This window comes from Vanellus vanellus, assembly GCF_965231255.1.
Source record: "Vanellus vanellus genome assembly, chromosome: 14".
NCBI lineage: Eukaryota > Metazoa > Chordata > Aves > Charadriiformes > Charadriidae > Vanellus > Vanellus vanellus.
Window position 1 is genome coordinate 1,572,808 of NC_138919.1, and position 20,577 is coordinate 1,593,384.

A 20,577-nucleotide genomic window follows, 5' to 3' on the forward strand; every position below is an offset into this window, starting at 1 on the left:
CAGAGGAGCGAGGAGCAAGGGGAAAAGAGAGTGTTGGGATCACCCCGGAGCCAGCCGGGCGGAAACACTCCTGTGGACCAGCCCTTCATCTCTTCCTGGCCAGTTCAGAGACCTGCCAGGCTCCAGGTGTCTCACCGATAAGGGTTAAACACCCAGAACTTTTCGTGCTGGGAAGGGAACAGCACATGCCATGTTTTAAAAATAAAGTAACAAAAAAAACCCACCAAACCCAAAACCCAGTGCAATGGAAGAGATTCTTAAGCAGAGCAAACCAAAGGAAAGGGGAACGGTACCATCACGGGACGCAACCAACCACGTAAGAATTGAGCCACAAGAAGCTGAAATCCTCAAACAGCACGGGGAGGACGGGGCTGGGTTTGCTCTTGATGAATTGGGAGTCAGTTTGAAACTCTATTTTCAGCATCAGAATGAATAATGGGTAAAGGATTTTACATTAGGGATACACACGTGCACTTTTAATTCCGGAACTCTTGATTTTCCAGAGCAAAGGTAGTACTTTTCCCTCTCTGTCAGACTCCAATTATGCTGAAATGCCAGAGACAGAAGTTTCCTTTGTCTGGGAGAAACGACAAAGTCCACGGAACAAGTGGGGAACTCTCTGAGCTCAGAACTTAACTGCATAACCCCGTTCTGCTCTCACAGGGAGGGGTGCAAGGTGGGAGGGTAATTTCCTTGACTCCAAACCTTTAAAAATAACCAAGCAACTTACACAAACGCATCAAGTTCTTCATCTCCCACTGTTCCAAACACTGGGGCTCTTTTCTCCTTTGTCAACGCCTGGGGCTTCAAAACCAGTGACTTAAGCGGAAGGGTTAGAAGGAACTACTTTACACATACGTTGTTCTGAGCCGCACAAATTTCAGCAGCCTTAATAAAAACTTGGGGGTGGGCAGAGATTAAAAAAAATAAATTAATCCAAGTCCAGTTCTGGGCTCCCCGGGTCAAGAAGGGCAGGGAACTGCTGGAGAGGGTCCAGCAAAGGGCTACAAAGATGATGAGGGGACTGGAGCATCTCTCTGATGAGGAAAGGCTGAGGGACGTGGGGCTTTCTAGTCTGGAGAAGACTGAAGGGTGATCTTATCAACGCTTGTAAATCCTTCAAGGGAGGGTGCCAGGGGGACGGGAACGGTCTTTTTTCAGTGGTGCCCAGTCACAGGACAAGAGGGAACGGGCACAAACTTGAACATTAAAAGTTCCATCTCAACCTGAGGAGGGACTTCTCTCCCGTGCGGGCGGCAGAGCACTGGCACAGCTGCCCAGAGAGGGGGGGGTGTCTCCTACTCTGGGAGACATTCCAAACCCGCCTGAACATGTCCTGTGCCACTGCTGTAGGTGCCCCTGCTCTGGCAGGGGGTGGGACTGGGGGAGCTCCAGAGGGCCCTTCCAACTCCCACCATTCTGTGAAGTCTTTACAGAGAAAGAGGGCCATGGATCCATGGATTGCTGTGCTGGAGAAAGAAACAGCACTTCCACCACCTCCTGGGCTTGTCCCCCGCCCCAAGCCCAGAACTGTTTGTGCTGCTCCCCAGCTGGGGAACTGGAAACTCATTCACTTCAGACCGCACTCGATGGATTACGTGCCAGGAGCCACTCGGCCAGGATAACCTCAACGATCACAGGGGCAGTACCCTGGCAATCCTTATGTGAGGAGCCCTCACACCACAGCTGGATCCCAAAGCAGACATCCGTCTGCATCAAGGCCTGCGTGCCCTCCAGCTGCAAATAGTGCCTCACAGCAACCCAGTGTTCGATGCCCGTTCTCCTTCTCTTGCCACCTGGGCAAGAACATGTGTAACGTCGCTACCCAGCCTGATCGACGGATCACTAGCGCCTTTGCTACACATCCACTCTCGGGAATAATCAGTGGGGATTAGGGACAAACGTGGTATTTTTGGTGCGTCAAAAAGATGCGCTATCTTCTCACAACTCTTGAACTCAATCCTTCCTTCTTAATCCTAAAAAACAACCCTCTAGAGTCCAAAAAGCATCGGAATCTAACCTTTCCTTGCAGGAAAAGATGACTCGCAGCCCTTAGCCCAAGTGCTATGTACAGTACAGCCCTTTACGCAAGAACACGCAGCGATCACAAAGATTAGAACCTTAAGTAGAAACATTTCTTGGGATTGCAGACAATCAGTTATTCCTTTCTAAAACAAAGTTCGTCCCATTAAAAAAGGTGACTGGATTTAATAAATAGTTGTTTTTGAAATTATAAATAAGTTAAAAATTAATTTAAAATAAGCTAGTATTTGAATAAATACATCTCAGTAAGTGCTTAAATACATACATGCCTTTTTTTTTTTTTTTTTAAAGTTTTCTCTTCAAGTTAGCTCATGTTTGAAAGAAGCCAGTTCTATAATACTGCCATAAAATTCTGTGCCTTCAGGAAATAAAATATTGCTTTTCTTAGCCCTTTATAATTTGATTCAGTTCCCATCCACTTTGATGTGATGGGTCAGATCTACTCATTATTGCTTGTAAACCTGAGGAAAAAGGAAAAATAGTTTATCTTTAAGAAAGATTCTGCTTACTGGAGGCAGGTTCTCTGCCTGTACTTTCTAGAAAACCATTCTGGTATCTCAGTGGGTTAAAAAAAAAAAAAAAATTCCAACACATTTCCTAATAGCATCCTGTCAGATCGGAAGAGGTTTTAGGTTTGACCTGGAACTGATTTGTGAAACATCCTATCTGTAGTAAGGTATTTACAGTTTGCTTCAAGTCCCTGCACCTGAAGTGCCCGCTTTACTTCCCGATGTGTAATTGGTACCCTGGGCACCCCCAAAACTACAGTAGTTTTGCTACACAGGGATAATCTAGTCCTACAGACCAAACAGATAAGGCAACATCAGTCTCCTCTACCACACGTAGGAAAAGGACTGATTGGAAAGAGCCCTTTAAAGTTGAGTAATACACAGCTTCATGCAAACTGACATTCATCCAAAAAAATCACATTTCATGAAAAAAAGCTACTGAGAAGTAGGCATCTGATATAAAAACCTCTAAATCTGCCATCCGAAGTCTAAGGTTTTTTGTTTGTTTAAAATAGCTCCCAGAAGTCTCTCTGTGTCCAAATGGCTGCTACCTGTGGTCACACGAAGGACCGCCTCAAGGCTCAGCCCCTGTAGGCTCTTTGGTTGGGTGCAGAGAGCAGCTCTGGGGCGGCCAGGAAGCCCCGAGCGATCTTTCCTTGCCAGCCTAGCCTTGGCCCTGCTATCTAGAAAGATGGGAGCTGCTGTGGGACTGGCTGGAAGATGTCGTGGCTCCACTCAGCTGGGAAAAGCCGCTGTTGCAAGATTCCAGGCTCGACATGGATCCCCTGGGTTGGGACAGAACAGAAATATTTTTTAGGAAGGCAGCTATAATATGGATAACTAATACATCTGACAGATCAACTTACACTCTCTAACGCTTGCAGAAGTATTTTACTTTTTGTCCCACCACTTCTAACTTTGTTTCTGAGAATCTCAGGGTTCCTTTGTGTCCTGATGAAAAATTAATTTGTCATAGACATCTTTTTTTTTCCTTAGTTCCAGGTATTGTACCTTATCTCTTGCAGCTATTCTGGGAGCGGGACGCAGCTGGAGCCTCTGTGGGGCTGGATTCACTGCCCCTGAGCAGCAAGGAAAACCAAAGAGCACTCCAAACGCAGCAGAGCTCGGTGAAGGCAGCTGCCACTGCTAACCCGAGAGCTCCAGCCTGCTAAGCACGAGAGCCCCAGCTTCAGCACGTCTAGCCATGGTCCTCCTTCACCATAGCCATGACTGCCTGTTCTCCAGGAGAACTAAATTACTGGGTAATGTGAAAAGTACTTTTAGCATCAAAGGAGGCGAGACAAATCCTGCTGAGGTTGATGTATTCACCTATTCAGAAAGCACTCTCATGACTGAGATCCTTCTCGAGTGCCAAACCAAATATGTATGAAATAGCCCGGCGGGTATTTAAGTTACTCCAAAAGTCACTTCTCAAAATGTTCCCAACTAAGATAAAAAGCCAACTCGGTTGAAAACCTCCCCCGCCTCAGGCTGCTGTAAGCAAGAACTGAAACACGAATTCTGCTGGTGGATACACAGCCGAGGGGTCCCTTATTACCTACAGCACTAAAGGAGATTCTTTGCACAAAATGCCACCGAGGTTGTGTCCATCTTACTCATTATCAACAAAAAACACACTTTGTGGAGCTCATTGGAATCTGGATGTTTAACTCGCATGCAATCCTCTTATCTTGCTTCTCTACTGCATGTCAATCTCCCCGTCAGTCTCCTACCTGAAGTCCTTAGATGCAAGCACCTCATAGTAGTAGATCAACTTGCACTTGTGACTGGAGACTTGCAGAGAGGCAAGGACATCGTCCACCCGAGGGAGGCTAGTGCCAGAACAGGGCAGAGGGCCGTGCATTTTCCACTGGAGAATGTAAAAGCCAGGCCAGCGAGTCACATGAGATCCCTGGAAGAGAATGAAGTGCCATCAATTGACTACCATGCATCTTAAATAGATGAATGATTGGGCAAAGTCAAAAGAAACTACTGAGCTGACTACTTTGGGGAGCCACACACCCTGAAATGCTGTTAACAAAAAAAATAAAATAAAATATGGTTCTTTTCAATTAGTTTATCATCATGTATTATGGAATCTCTTTCCAATGGCTCAGTCTAAATTCTGCTGCGACGGCAGCCACTTTCACATGGAATCCAGAGAATGATGACCACAACTATTTCCAAGCAATATGTAATTTCCCACACCATCAGTTCCTTCCCCTCCCCATCACCAGCTCATTCTGGAGTTTTTTAGGACTGCAAGATCCATGCCAGGAGCCAAACGCATCTGACCTGGATGCTCTCTCCTTCCCGGCAAACCAGTGGAGATTCCACACGGCTGTAATCCACCCCAAGGACCCACGTCTTATCAATCAGCTGCATATTGTCCCCAGCAGCAGAGGTACTTGGTAATGTGGCTTCTTTATGACTTGTTTCAGGAGCTCGTTTGGAGTGAAAGAGGCTGAACACCACATCTCCCTTCAGGATGTCAAAGTCCCAGGTGATGACGGATTCCCCTTCCAAAATCTCCACAACTATCTAAGAAGGGAACAGAACAAACACATTGCGAAGAGTCAGGTCTTCAGATGGCAGCCAGCATCTTCCTCCCCACCCCGCAAACCTGCTTTTCTCTATAATCCTTCAGTTCAGCTATCGGTCTTGATTCTGAAGGAGGATCTAGACTGACTTCCATCGCCACAATTCTGCCCCAATAGATCCGCTCGGTCATTTTTACCCCATCTCTCCCCTCTAGCAGAGCTGCTTGTAAACAATTTGGTAGTTCTAGGAAAACCTCAGAAGAACTGAAGCAAAGCATTCGGGACACAGCAAAGGGCACTTTCCGAGTGGTTATGAACTCCACAAGGCACTGCTGCTTTTTCAGGAGTCTAAGCAGGCCACACCAGAGCTTCCCATCAGCAGTGAAGCTAGCAGACTGTTTTGACATTCAAGCGCTCCCGTTTTTGGACATTCTCATTTCTGATGACCTCCATCAGGATGTTCCCAGTACACACCTTGTTGTATCACCACCATTACTGCCCCAGCTATGCCACTGAAATAGAAGTGGTGCTACTATCAGAAGGGAAACTGAGGAAACTTTATTTCCCCAAGAAGGTGGTCCAGAAGATCAGCCCAGAGTACAGACAAGAGACGCTGTTTCTCAAATTGCAGTTCTTTGTTTCCACACTTCTAGCTAGCATTGGCCTTCCCAAGAAAGGCACGCTGCTGCCGAACCCTCTCGTGCTCATGCTTTAGGAGCCCTTTGTTGTCCTAGTCAGCCTTAAAAAAAGGAACACATCACCAATACCAGTTCAGTGCCTCCTTCAGCCTTATAAAGTTCTGGTTTGTACCTCATGTGGAGCTCCTTTGAGGACACTCGCAGAGTGATAGATAGTTTCTGTCCATAACCGGATGTGATCCGAGTTCTCTGATTCTTCTTCTGTTTGATAAAGTGACTTGGGAACAAGCCCACCTTCTGGGACAGTACACTGGAAGAGTCAGACAAACAAATATGAGGGTTCACACTCATCTAGTGGTAAAGTATCAAGTCACCTGTACCACAAACACTTGCCTGCTGTCAGACACAGAGGACAACACCCTCAGCTGGCATAAGATTTCACAGTGAGTCTACGTTTACTTGAACTATGACAATTTATCTAAGGTCCATTTAGAGAGCTGACCTCTAACCCCCTTCTCCAGGGCAGCATCGCCACTGCAGGGTGAAGTCTCCTGCGCGCGAATTAACTGTGCTGTGCTCAGAGCAGCAGTACGCCAGCCAGAACAGAGGTTTAACCATCTTTCAAAAGGGAGCAGAAGGCCAGGGTGCTGAGGAGGAGGGAACTGAGGGAGCTTGCATATTGCAGGTTCCACCTGCACAACGTGAAGGAAAACTCACCATGCAGTCTCCTCCCAGGAAGTCTGGGATCACTTCTTTGTCCACGTAGTCTATCAGCCCTCCTGGACCCTGGTAGTTATTCCCGCTGTAAATGAGGAATTTCTGCCTTGTGTTCTCATTGATAAAGGGACTGACCTGAAATAAAGAGTGGACAAGAAGACATCGCTGTCACCGAGTGAAGTTAGAGGCAATGTTTGTATCATCTTATGTGGCACTAGACCAGAAGGCCTCACCAGCAGGAACACTGACCAGCAGTAGTGCAGAGCTTCACAACTCTGAAGCACTTCCCCAAAGAAATGGGCAACAAATGGAAAGAGTACCATATTGTCGTCTCACAACATTTTCTACTTCATTTAAAATAAGTTTGCAATCACTGCACCACATATAAACCTCACAAGAAATTTAACAAGCATGTTCTTACATTGCCAGAACAGTCAGCGTGCCTGCTGAAGAGACCAAGCAGAACCACATTTATTACTCTTCGCTTCAGCACGAGATAAAAAAAATAAAAAATATTTGTCTTTTCCCATCAATATGAAAACCCACCAAGTCCGGGCTACCACCGCTGCATGAGGATCTGAAGTTTAGGTCCAACATCCTGTCCTGCCCTGGTGTATAAGAGCCACTACAATCAAACGAGCTACAGGCACGCTACAGCTCGCTCTGTAGCAACACTGTGACCTCTTCAGGAGTTCAGCCACAACTCACCTGGGAGCTTTTTCCTCCCTAACTCTTCAAATAAGCAGAACTGACTGAATGATTTAGCTATTTGGCCACACACAAGTGCTTATGATCCCACAGTCCATAGTTCACCCACCAGAGTCCAGAGCACAGGAAAAACCCTGGGCGCTCGCACTATCAGCAGTCTCCCCAGAGTTTCAGGGTAGTTGTCCTCTACAACCTCAATTATCCGAAGCAGGGCCTTAACTCCAGGCCGCCAGAGATGCCGCATATTTAGCCCTTCCAAGTCCACCAGACACGTCCAGGATCTAAAATAAACACGCAGAAAAAGACCCGTCAGAACTTCCTTGCACAGCAGCTGCTCAGTTTACAATCCGCAAAGTATTTCAGTAACACCACAGCCTGTACAAGATCCAGTGAAGCCAATGCGGGAGACCAGCAGTTCCAATAAAAAGTAGATCTCCACTCAGGCAGGAGACAGCCTGAATCCAGTTGAGCTTTCAGATAAAACAGACACCCAGCCCTGAAGGCAAGAACATATGCTGTCAGTTGTCAATGTAGAAAAGGGAGGAGGCACGTAGGCCTATTGCTAAAAATAATTCAAAAATGCATTTTAAATGAAAGTGGAATCTGGCAGACAGTTTCCTGTAAATAAAAAAAAAAAAAAAAAAAAAAATAATTTCAAGGATCTGGATTAAAAATTACCAAGACAGCAAGATTAAATTCAACTGAAATGGGATATAAAAAGATGTAAGGAAGGAGCAATACTGCCTTTGATATAAAGCTGTAGAATTAATCTCCATTTAAGTCCACTATGTATGGTACCCCAAGCACAGGAACAGCCCGTACCAGAGACACACTGCTGTCTGCAGTTTAACCCTAAGGACATCATCTAAAACCTTCACAGAAGCATTCTTCTCACCATGTCAAACTCCATACGGATACAAGAAAACTAACTATACTAACGTGATGGGGCGACCAAAGACGTTGGTATTTTCCTCACATCTCTTTTGTCCTTCCTCGTTAATCGATAGGACCTGAAATCAAAGACAGCGCAAACTGGGATTAGCCTGAGCATGACTGAGAAACCAGAATAGCCCAGAGATCTTATTTCAAAAAAAATACAGAACCCAGAAGTATACCAGTTTGCAAACTTGCAGTGTGCCAAACAGAATAAGAGTCTACCTAAAAAGAACAAATAAAAAAAAAAAAAAAAGTCTTCTCTACTGAAAAGTTGCACTGACTATACAAGGTACAGATAATGAAAATCTAGGATGAAATATAAGAGTTTCAATATCAAATCTTATTAGTTGAGCTGCACGAGAGGGCCGTGGAAACCTTACAGCTAAACTACAGATTATCAGAAATCATCTTTCTGGCCCATTCACACCATTACAAAAGCTTCACTTCTGTCTCCGCAGGAAGACAGAGCAGCTGTGCTGTGCCAAAGTCACTAGGTCAACTTTGAGTTGCCAGCCCCGAAACACAGGAATTATTTGTGTCAGGCAGGTAGATTCCTTGCACTATAACAAAACTCCTAAACACCCCAAGGGAAACAGATTTCCTCAGGTGAGAAATGAAATTACAACTTACATGTCGCAGCAGTGATTCCTCTCCCAGAGCTTTCACCAAACCTTTTGTGTCCATCTGGCCGAGACGAAGGATGTAGAGTGGTCGTCCGTCTTCAAAACAAATAAGGTTTTAAAGAGGCAAGTAAGTTAGTCTCCCAGGCTATCATTCTGGTACCTTTTATAAAAGCCACATTAAATATTGGAAAAGGATAAAAATCATATCCAAAGGCCATCTTATCAAAGAAGACGCTGCTTTGCTCTAGTCTGCCTGATCTGTACAGAGAAAATAAAACAACAGCAGAACAGAGTGCCTATTTGCAGGTGCTGAACTGTTTTGTTAACTTTTAAAGCATCAATACAACTGTCTCCAAAAATCCCGGGTTACTTATGAGGTCCTATAACACAAACTGGGCTGTAGTATCAACATAAAGGGACAGCTTCTAACCTTTGTCTTGGTAATGCCATCCTCCAGTGTAGTATTCATCTAAGAGGGCTGGAGGCCTCCACGACTGTAGGATGTAATCCACCTGGTACTGCTTTCGCCAAGACAGCGACTGACAGAGCATTTCTCGAGCTTTGTCAATGTTGAAGTCGCGAGCCCGCAGAAATCGAAGGATATGTTCGTCTTTGGGGATCTGAGAGAAAAGAAAAGCAAGTCCAAGGATCAGCACTAGTACGTTACCCGTACCACTGTTCCATAAAGCCTGCAGAGAAGCCTGCAGAGCATGCACCAGTTTTTAATCTCTTAAAATGAAGACAGCAAATATTAAACCTACATTCCTTCTCCCTCCTTCATTAACTAATCCATCTGAATGCAGCAGATGGTGCTAGAAGCACGAAAGAAGTGACCAATTCATGCCCCTTTGAGAGACGTGGGCTGGAGATTTGAGTATTGCATGGGTACAGCCTGTGAGAAGCCTTTCACTGATCCAATCGCTAAAAGCCCCAACAAACTCCGGGCTGGCTAAAACCTCCCTCAGCTAGCTGGCCCCAAGGACAAACAAAAAGCTGGATGAAAGTAACAGAGCTGCAGGCTTACCCCACTTAGGGCAAATTATCAAAGTATGGAAAGCATCCATAGGTCAACCAAGTTGAGCACTCACGGTTTGGAAGGGGGTCACAACTGTACAGTCTTTGAATGGTGACCCACTAGCACCAATTTCAGCTCTTGTGCAGACCCTTCTGCTTTGCTGTTGACCATGCTTCCCTGGTGGAGTTTGAACAGGAAAGCTTTTGAGTTCTTCCCCAGGCTTCCCTGCCCCATCACATCTTGCCAAAACAAACAAGTCAACCAAAACTAGAGTATATCCTCTCTCTATCACTCATCCCAACACGTCCTATCAGTAATTCTAGCACCACGGGCACAAAAGCCTTCCCAAACCAAGTCTGTACAATGGCTTATTCCAACCTCCTTCCAAATCTCCTGTTCCCTTTAACTGAAAATCAAAGGAAAAATTGCCAGTAATACTAAAGAGCGGGAATCAACCATAACCCTGAGAGATTCCACAGAAGTGCCAAATTTGACTAGCAGTCTGGTAGTTGCCAAAATAACTGGATTACAGCTGCATATGCTGTTGCTTTCCCAGTCCCTTCACCCCAGCTCCCCCAAAAGCATTCGACCTCATTCACTACATCAAGTTTCCATTAAAAATTCAAGTTCTGTCGAGCGGGGAGAGTTTCCTCTAGAGTATCTGTACTGTGCTCAGCACAACGCAAGCAATCTGAGCCCTGCTGTAAGACAAAAAGAGCACATGTTCAGGACTCAAAGCTCTTTTGTTTGTTCCCTGACATGCTCATGAAAACAGAAAGCAGGGGAAAAAGCAAAGCCGCCAGCAGTGTCAGGCTGGGAGCAATCTCGGTTTCACAAGCTGGTATGAAGCTCCAAGAGATATTAAGAATTGATTCCACATAAAGAAAGAGTTCAGGCAGCCCAAAGCCAAGCCTAGAAGCACCTGAAGAGGAGACGGGAGATTAACGCTGTTCAGCACATTGTAACACGTTGCAAATACTACGTTTGTACATCATAGAAGAGGGCAGCCTTCCCAAATGGGATCTCAGATGTATTTAGAAGAATGCCACCAAAATTTTCTGCAGGATTTTCATCAGATGATTTACATTTCCATTTCTGCTGCTCAGCAGAAGCCGTTGGTCACCAGACAACAAACAAAACACACAAACATCGACAACAGCCCCTGGATCTCCTGGGAGAGGGGATGGCTGTTCGAAGGTTTTGTCACTTTTCATGTTTCAGCCCTATACTGTACGTAGCTTCAGGTAAGAGGCAAAGCCGGCGCTTCTGTTTGGACCAAAGGCAGGAGACTGAGGGGACTTATTCCATAGCGGAATTAGTCTCTAATCTTTGTCCAACCAAAGCAGTAATTGCTGTATGTAATAAAATAAAATTTTAATCTTCTATTTATTAGTGAAACTACATGTACTGTTCTACATGGTGTGAAGCCATTGATCACTGGCTTTAAGTATCTGCAATTTTAACACAATTTGAAGGTTTTTTTAAAGCAATGATAAATCTGATTAGAAACAATAATGTCTGTTTTGGAAGGAACAGCGAATGGAGAGTGAAATCGGATGAGGAGGACAAAAATAAGAAGGGACAGTTTCCAAGAAACAGGAGATCTACAAAAATTTTTTTGACAAAGGGTTAAGGACATGCCTGCTCCAAATTAAAAGAACAGTTTGTCACAGCGAGGTAACAGCCTCTCCAGAGACAACTCAAGTCATGTAGGACAAGTTCCCAAGTTTGTGTTATTCTGACAGGCAATCAAGAGAAGCAAACAGGTGAGTAGTAAGGGGATTTAGGATGGAGTTTCAAAGCCAGCACCATCCTCCCTACTCGTTCAAGACCACATAGGGAACAGAGCTCACAAAGCCTCCACGAAGTGTCCAAGGCAGCTCCCAGCTGCCGTTGAGGGCGCTCACTCAGCTCCACCTTGCCAGGAAGCACAAGGGCTTGTGCACACTCGCATAGTTCCAAGAACCTGTCCCAAAAGGCAGTTGTTTCACTTTTTCCCATGTGCTGTCACTTCTACCTTCTCCACCTTCCATTCCCCAGCCTCTGACTGGGGGAGGTGGGGGGTGGTGGTGCAAAGAAAAACCCAAACCCCATGGAACAAAACAGGCAAACGTTTAGAATTTGCTTCTTCTGTCTGAAACCGAGCGCCTTGCAGATCACACATGGATAAAGTCTCACTGTCTTACTCTCATCTAGGGCTCGTTTTCAGCTGGATACCCAATAGCTGAGATATCTCCTACCACACAGAAGTCCACACCGTTTTACCGGACAGATCACTGTAGACCTGAAAACCTTCATGTCCTATATACCAGAGCACAACTATACCTGGGAATTGATGCCTGCCAGTTTCATTCTGTGTCTGCTTTTTGTCAAGCCCCTTTCATCTGATGGGAGGTCGAATCAGGGGAGATAGGGATCACAAGCAACATTTAATAGAGCAAGTTTTATAAGTTAATCTGTTGTTATTAGCAGGCAATCATCCACGCAGTTCACTCTCACATACTCCCAGTCACCTGGTTAGTTGGGAGACCACCCCCAGCTGTTTACTCAGAGGCAGAGCATCAGAGTGACATGACAGCAGCTTGCAGGTACACGTTCAGACAGTCCTTCAAGGGCTCCTTTGTTCCATCGGGTGTATCTATATTCCTGTACTCCCCACCTGCATCTAGCAGCCACCGCATTTTTGGACACAGTGCAAGTTATACAACCCGTTCATGCTACATGGCCTTGGACAGATTTGGCAGATGTTTGGTGTTCTGAATTTATCAGCTCTTGTGGATTCAACAGTGTTGTTAGTCTCTGGGGTTTGTCAGCTGCTGGGAGACAAACACACACACTACCCCAAACACACACACTACCCCAAACACACACACTACCCCAAACACACACACTACCCCAAACACACACACTACCCCAAACACACACACTACCCCAAACACACACACTACCCCAAACACACACACTACCCCAAACACACACACTACCCCAAACACACACACTACCCCAAACACACACACTACCCCAAACACACACACTACCCCAAACACACACACTACCCCAAACACACACACTACCCCAAACACACACACTACCCCAAACACACACACTGTTCTTCCTCTGATTCTCTTCAGCCTCTGATTTTCTGGTAACTGTTTTTCCATCCACATTCATAGGGACCAACAGAACCCACATGCACACTCACGCAGAGGGGGACTTCTTCACGAGTTCAGTAACAACAGAACTATAGCACTAAAACTTTGCTACATTTTATTTCTACGTGGGTGATACACATTCGTTTTTTCCAAGAAAAAACAGGGTTTTAAAAATCATGTTGAAACTCCTTATCTGCAGACGAGACGTGCTGTCTCTCGGCTCTGAGAGAGATACAGCAAGGCACACAAAAAGTACTGGCAGAGCTCCTTGCAAACAGTAGCTGCTTTTGGAAAATCCAGTTAAAAGAAAAAAAAAAATTAAAATATTCTAAAGCCCACGAATGCAGAGTACCTCCTAACCCATTCTGTATGACTGATGGAGCAGTCAGCTGCTAAGCCAGGAAGCTATTTCTATTGAAACCTTATCTAACCATACTCTGTTTTCAAGGGAGATGACTGGCATCTTTCTCCTGTTTTCCCCTCTTCCTAAGCACTCTTTATCTATTCAGCCCACCCAATTACTTTGTTGCTATCCTTCATCCTTCCCTCCCACTCAATCTCTCTCCATCAGGAAATCTGGAGTTAGATCCCTCTAGAGGAATTCCAGCTGCCCTGGGTCTTTATTTTCTCAACCACGTACCACTTACCTTCTTGGCCTGATATAGAGACTCCCCTTCAACCAGGAGCAGCCCAAGCTGCTGCTGAACACTACAGCAAAGCAGAGACACATCCAGCCCACAGCACCCGTGCTCCATTTTAGGGAAAAATGATTCCGCCTATACAAGCTGACCAACTCCAGCTGTACTTTGCCCCAGTCTAGTGCCCTCATCTCCTCTATTTTGGAGTCTTACACAACGCACCTCACACCATAAGGTGAGACTGTCTCTACTTCTCCAAATCCTGCATGGTTTTGAACTGGTACATTTTGATAAAGGAGATTAAACCAAGAACAGAATGAATTCTCCTCAAAAGAATTCATCCCTCGGCTAAACAAGCTTACACAACCTGTCCGATGTAACACACACAGCACACTGCTGGCATGTAGCAGCCGAGAGCTGGGTGCTACCAAGCGCCCCTTTGCTGAGCAGTATCTGCTCGGGGACAGGGGACGCACCACCAGTAATGCTAACCATTTCTCCCACCCCATCCTGCGGGTCCTGGGAAACACAACCCATCCAGACAAGCCAGTCTGGGCCACCAAGCCCCAGTCAACGCCTGCTCTAAGTACTCAGACAACGCACTGGGCTCGGGAACCGCAGAGCGGCCTTTGCGATATCAACAGGACCGAACTGGGCGATGCAGGCACAGTCTGCGATACTGCTGGATCCTGCTGGAAGGTCGCACAGACCTCCATGCCCAGCCTTTTACCTAACCTTGCCAAAACAGTCGAGTCTCAACATATTGTCCATGACCCTGAGTTTTACCAGGGGGTTGAAGGCACACAAGCTATGAGAACAGTTGCGTTGAGGCTTGCCAAGGGCAGTGCTCTGCCTCACCTACCCACCTTGCCTTTGTGCGTTTCTTGAAGCCACTGGCGAAGGCGGATCAAGCAACTCTCTTGCATTGGAGTCAGCTGGCCCAGATATCGCTCAATGTAATCGGCGTCCAATTTGTCAGCTGGAGGAAAAAAAAAGGAAAAACAGAAGAATTCAGAGGAGACTTGGCATAGCCAGAAAAGAGATGTGCAGTTACTTCTTCACATCAGGTTACTTATGATTTACACTGAAAGAGGGCAGAAGCCCTTATTTTAGCTTGGGGAGGTGAGTGAGTGATATTGTCATGGTGATTAGGGCACGAGGACACAGAGAGCATGTGAAGTATCAAAGATAGAACACTAATGTTTCATTCAACCCTGAACTGCCCCATACAAGCTTAAAAAAAAAAAAAACAAACAACAAAACAACCACCAAACAACAAAAAACTAACACCAAACAGGAGCTCTAGGACTCATGTCATTAACCACTCCAAGATCTGGGCACTTAAATCCCCTGATGTGCTAAAGATCTTGCACACAATTCCAACGACAAGAGGCTAGAAATCAGGTAGCTGAAAACCGAAATGTTATTCTGCTTTTGGACACCAGAGGGAAAGGGAGAATAACACTACTTTTTCTGACAGCAAGGGAGATTTTTGGCATGAGAAGTCCTGTGCATACCAGCAGCTCAAGGTCCCTCCAGATCAGAAGACAAAGGACAAGGGGTTAGCATCTGCCAGCATTTGGAGAGAGAAGCAGACGTGCCATCTGAGGCTTGTATGTGCAGATACGAGCAAGGAGAACGTGGTACCAAAAGGGGAACAGCACAGGCCAGTAGCTGTGCTGGAGGCATGCAGGCACATGAGGAGGAGGGCTGGGAGGAGGACCACCTCTACGGTAGCTCTTCATCAGGCAGGAACTTTTTTCAGCAGATACCATTAACTACAGAATCAGGCCTGGACACCCACAGGATATGCTGCTGCTGACTGATAATACAGAAGTTATATTCCGTAAGTGCTACGCGCCCACCAAATCCACAGAGCTAGCAAGATGGGGAACAATCCCAGGGAAGCTACTCACTTCCTAAACATTAATATAAGCAGAGAAATAGGAGCTACTCTCCTCTTCTGCTAGATGGGATCTGCCACTCTTAGATTAACTTTAATCTCAAAGCACAAGAACATTTCTTAGTCAGCTCCTCTGTGGATTTTGATCCTTTTTCCAGATGGACTCCAATACAGAGAAGCTACCAGAGAAAGTCTTGTGAGACCAGAACCATTGATAATTCCAAATTCCAAGCTTTTTCCCTAGTTACACTCAGCAAAACAAGTGCTGTCTTTTCCTTCTGAGGAATGACAACTCCTATTTCTAATATCACAGCTCTAAACTAAAATGCCCCTCCTATTTCTGTCATAAAAGAATTTTATTTAATCTAGAAGACATCATCAGATCAACACAGAGAAACAAAGTCCAATTCAGGCATTTTGAGCGAGACACGCACTAGGCAACATTCTGCAAGTTTGTCTTGGCTTGACACTGGGGCAAAAAAACATCCAAACTAATCCCCAAGAAAATTAATTTTCAAACAGCTCCAGTATTTAATTATAATTCAGTTATACAACTGAATACAATACAACTCCAGTATTTAATTACAAATCAGTTACAGCATACTCAAGATACCTCTAAGTTTCTCCAGTTTAAAGTACAAAATACCTTAAAGGTCTGATCAAAACCAAAGTTTTTTTTTTTTTCTAAGCTCAAACAAAAACATACTGCCTGCACAGTTTTTCTTGGCTTTTCTGTTCTGGGGGGGGGCGGGGGGGAAGTTCCATTGTTCGTGTTTGTGTTTTTCTTGTCTTGAAGAAAGAAAATAACTTTCCCCCCTCCCCACCCACAATCCAGAAGAAAAACCTCATGCCAAAAAAATAAAAATAAACTCATTAGTCAGTGCTACTCAAGGCATTTAGATTGCCAGCAGCTGCTGCTGCCTGGACATCGCATACCGTCAGGGCTGACAGCCTCTGCTGGAGGGCAGGAGCTGCCAGTTTGCTCTTTGGTAGTTCCACGAGCCCCAGACTCAAGCGGTACGTCATCAGCATCGTGTCCTACAGCCGGGGTTTGCTCATCCTTCTGTCCGCACACTGGGGGAGGCGTCCATCGGGGGATGAAAGTGATCCCTTGGGAGATCAATTCCTTCAGATAGTGTTCAATCACTTCCTTGCCCTGAAGGGGAAAGCTCTCATTAGGAAAAAACAATCCCACCTCCCCAGAACCAGCAAGGTGCAACAGAGTTTTCCTCAGGACAGATGACTAATACCGTTAGAGAAAAAAAAAAAAAAGCTAAATAGTTGTCTCCTTCCATCTGCATGACCCTGTTGGTAAAATTTCATTATGAAAGCACCATACCAACAGTGAATTATAACATTGGCCAGGCAAATTCCAACACTATGGATGCAAGTACCTTTATAACACTTTTATCCTGTTCTCCTGCTCCCAAACCATCAATTGGCTGCCCTGTTCCTCTGCAGCCCAGAAGAAAAGGCCACAGAAAAGAAGTGCCTCTGCCCAAGCTACTGGAGAGACAGGGTGCCGATTTTTACCCAGAACTTTCTCTTTCTGCACGAGAACAGTGTCCTCAGTGTCTGAGGAGCCTGGCACCCACAACATCCACTGCGATCCTCCTCCGGTACAGCCTGCTCCCTCCCCTGCGCAGACACATTCCAGTGAACAGATTGGTTTTTTTGCTCGTTGCACACTGCCTTTTTCTTCATTTGCTCTACTGAGGGATTTCAGAGACGTATGCAAGGATATAAAACTATAACGGGTCTATTTTACAGAGAACAAAATAGAGGCACGCTGAGAGAAGGCGTTTTTTGCTGTTACAGCACAAAGGGAAGCCCATCTTACCCGCTTGATGTTTGAAGTGTACTGCTTCATGGCAATCTTTTCCACCGTGCTTTCAAAGCCAAAAAATGACTTGATGTCAAGAGATGCAGACTGTTCAAAGCAAGTCCACTCTTCATTCTCAGGGTGAACCTAAGCCCAAAGATACACACAGGGTTGGACGGTAGCAGATTATTTACATTACGGCAGGGCCCTTGCCCCTGGTACCAAGCTGGCCACTTAATCTCCAGAGCTACAGAGTGGGTGGCCAGAAGAGGCTTCCTATGAGGCACCGACAGACCCACGTTTAAAAGTCAGATTAATTCACCCAGAATAATAGAAGCACATCATGAACTAGACACACGGACATTTGTGGTTAAGCCAGTATTCTTCACACGCACAAGGAAATCAAGATTAAACCCCGTCTCTGCCTCAGCACAACCGAACGGTAATATTCGTAGCAGAAGTTGCGCTAAAATAGTAGTGAGCCTGCCCACTTGAAACCATCATGTCAAGATCTCCTTACAGAAAGACAGGGACGGCCTCTCAGAACCTGCAATTAAACCCCCTACATCTGCAGCAAATGAAGAACAGAAAACAAGGGTTTTTTTCTAGCTTTGGATAGGAAACTCAGCCACTGAATGTCAGTCTTTCCCCCCAAAACACAGGAGACATGGCAGAGCTGGGAGTTTTCCCACTGTCAGTTCAATATCCACCTTTCCTTTCTGGCCATTTCCCCTCGGTTACTCTATGTATGGTAAAAACCTACATAATCTTTCCCTCTTTTAAACTTAACCCCTTTCTGAGAAGGCCCTGCCTTTTCTCCGTAGGTGCTGCTATTCACAAACTGACATGAAAGAAAGAAATTCCAGCCCCCACACAAAGATACGAGCTCTATAAAGGACACAAATTCCCCCGGGGAGATGTTAAGTAACTGCAAGAGCAGGATCATATTTCTCCAAGTTGCTTCAGAGAACACTGCAGAAAAGGAAAGATGAGAATAAACCTGTTTCCGGTGCACTCTGGCAGGGAAAAGGGAACTGGTAAAAATAGAGCAGGGAACCATCTTGAGGATGCAGACAGCTAGCTCCCACCCTGTTCCAGGAAGAGCGCTTCCCTCAAAGCCCAGCTGCTGACATTTCCTTCCGAAGGATGCGAGCCGGAGGCAACACAGCCAAAATCAGCAAGGGCAACAACATCTGAGCGATTCCAGAGTTGACCTGGGAGCGTTTCGGATCTGTCAGCGCCTTTCACAATGATGGAAGTTTGATTTACTGTAGTTTTTAGGAAGCCCCACGTAGCCACTAAGTGATCTCTGGCTCAGGAAACCCCCTCACCATCCAAAATGTTAATAGCTCCTCAACTCTTTGTCTTGCTTGAAACAGAAGCTACTTACAGTTTGCTTACTCCCAAGAAGCTGAGCTGCTGTCCAGTTGCCAAAAGGGCAGGTAAGTAACAGGATCTGGACTTTTGTTTAGGGAACAAAAAAGCAATATCTGATTGCTTCCAGAAACAGATGAAGCTATTTAATGGTGACTGAGCCCTAACAGCACGAAACAGCACACTGTTGCTGAACATACAGCCACAAAGCGAGATGTCCCCAGGCCACAAATAAGGCTCAAGACCTTTCTCCAAATATTTAGAGCATGAAGATCTTGACAGTGTGCTATAATTTTCACTTATTTGTGGGCAAAATTAATTGCCAGACTTCCCACTGGCCCTCATCATAATAAATATCCAGGGTTTCCTTCTAAATATCCAGATCTAAATACATGCCGAAGCTCCAGATGCTTTTATTAACTTGAATTTCAACCAAAAAGATGCTCAGGGAACACCAGCACCTCTGAAGCACCATCCGTGCTTTCTGCTCTCATCCTGGGGCCTAACACTTCAATCAGAGAATCACAAACAACCCAAAAAAGTTTCTCAAGCCCTACGAAAGCCCTGGAAAAAGCCCGCACCCTGAGACCCAACGGCCTTTCCAGTCCAAGAGTATGTAATCACAGTATGCTCCAGTCCAGCATTCAAATTCATTCAAGCAACTTCATCCTGTATGTTAGCGCACGACTTTCAACACTTCCTTCCCAGACAAGTAGAAACAAGGCGCTTACTGAGTAGCTACACGTCTCAAGGACGACAACGCGGTTGGCAAAAGTCTCATTGTGGGCTTCAATGCGGAGAGTTCGCTCTTTCCAGTTCACCGTGTTTTTCTGGATGAAGAAGACATACTCTACCCCTGCAATCTGAGGAGGAGGAAGAAATAGAAAGAGGGAAAAAAAAAAAAGTGTAACTTTAGGAGACTTTATTAATCTCAGACAGCCAACAAACCCCAGGAGTCTGCCTTCCACTTGCCTTCTTTAGCAGCCTAGGAGCATCCACGTTCAGCTTGCAGCTCCGTTCAATGATATGTATAGCTCCGTCTTCACTCCTGGATTCATGCAGGATTTCACTCCCCAGGAAGACTGGGATCTCTGGACAGGTAGGAAAGCGCTTCTCGTAGGCCTGGAAGTGAAAACAAAGCAAGTTTCAGCTTCTGGCTAGGATCAACTTTTAACTGCTTCTGAATTAATTCATTCCCTTACAGCAAGGGTCTGACAAACAGATGCCCTTCACCTCTGAGAAAAGGGGAGCCAACACAGGGGTTGAAGTTAAAGCAAAATAGTTATGAACAGAGGTGGCATCCGCTCACGTCAGTCATCAAGCTAAGCATGTCCTAATATAACTTTTCTTTCACACATGAATTAGAAACAAAAGCTTGTTGTTAAATTGTACTGGGAAGGGACTCCTAATAACCTGAACATCAGGAACCCAATCTCTAGCTAGCAAAAGCAAGCACAGCTCTGCTGATTTCTGCTATCTAAAGACTTGACCCAGAGATAATAAAATTCAAGTCAGGCATATTGCCTGCATGAAGAAGCTATTTAAAAATATTTAATACTCCTATGCCTTAAAAATGTGATGTGTCAAAGAGTTCTCTAGTTGCCCTAGACTATCAAGGCTAAGACCACCAATTATTGGCTACTTACTCACTTTGCCTTGATTTATCCACTTCTAAAACAATTCTGTCCTGGTTCTGGAAATCTTCCTTGTTTTAATTAACCCACATCCCTCTGAAAAGCCTTTTATCCAAAGCTTCTTTATCAGGTCTAGCAAAAAAACAGCTTTCCATGGCAATTGCAGCAAAGTTAAATTGCATAAATGTTAACTACTGCTACTGCTCTTTCCCTAACTTCTCCATCTCTCATTATATTGCAAGATCTTTGCAGGATGGAATGTTTCCTCGGACTTCTGAAAAAAGCCTTCATGCTGGGGTGCTATTATAAATATCTAATTGAAGCA

General features: G+C 45.3%; 1 protein-coding gene across 1 annotated transcript in view; it reads right to left on the reverse strand.

Moving 5' to 3' along the window:
- Positions 1 to 2,773: 2,773 nt before the first annotated feature.
- Positions 2,774 to 20,577, reverse strand: part of SEC14L5 (SEC14 like lipid binding 5) — a gene marked incomplete at its 5' end in the record, with an annotated part of 33,519 nt that continues 15,715 nt past the window's right edge. The window contains 14 exons of the mRNA XM_082490830.1: positions 2,774 to 3,337; positions 4,286 to 4,464; positions 4,848 to 5,093; positions 5,903 to 6,040; positions 6,448 to 6,582; positions 7,265 to 7,436; positions 8,095 to 8,165; positions 8,722 to 8,810; positions 9,145 to 9,334; positions 14,386 to 14,498; positions 16,359 to 16,578; positions 17,263 to 17,391; positions 19,350 to 19,481; positions 19,591 to 19,740. Of these exons, the coding sequence (XP_082346956.1) occupies positions 3,232 to 3,337; positions 4,286 to 4,464; positions 4,848 to 5,093; positions 5,903 to 6,040; positions 6,448 to 6,582; positions 7,265 to 7,436; positions 8,095 to 8,165; positions 8,722 to 8,810; positions 9,145 to 9,334; positions 14,386 to 14,498; positions 16,359 to 16,578; positions 17,263 to 17,391; positions 19,350 to 19,481; positions 19,591 to 19,740 (2,070 nt within the window). The 3' untranslated portion in view covers positions 2,774 to 3,231. The remainder of the gene's footprint in view (positions 3,338 to 4,285; positions 4,465 to 4,847; positions 5,094 to 5,902; positions 6,041 to 6,447; positions 6,583 to 7,264; positions 7,437 to 8,094; positions 8,166 to 8,721; positions 8,811 to 9,144; positions 9,335 to 14,385; positions 14,499 to 16,358; positions 16,579 to 17,262; positions 17,392 to 19,349; positions 19,482 to 19,590; positions 19,741 to 20,577) is intronic.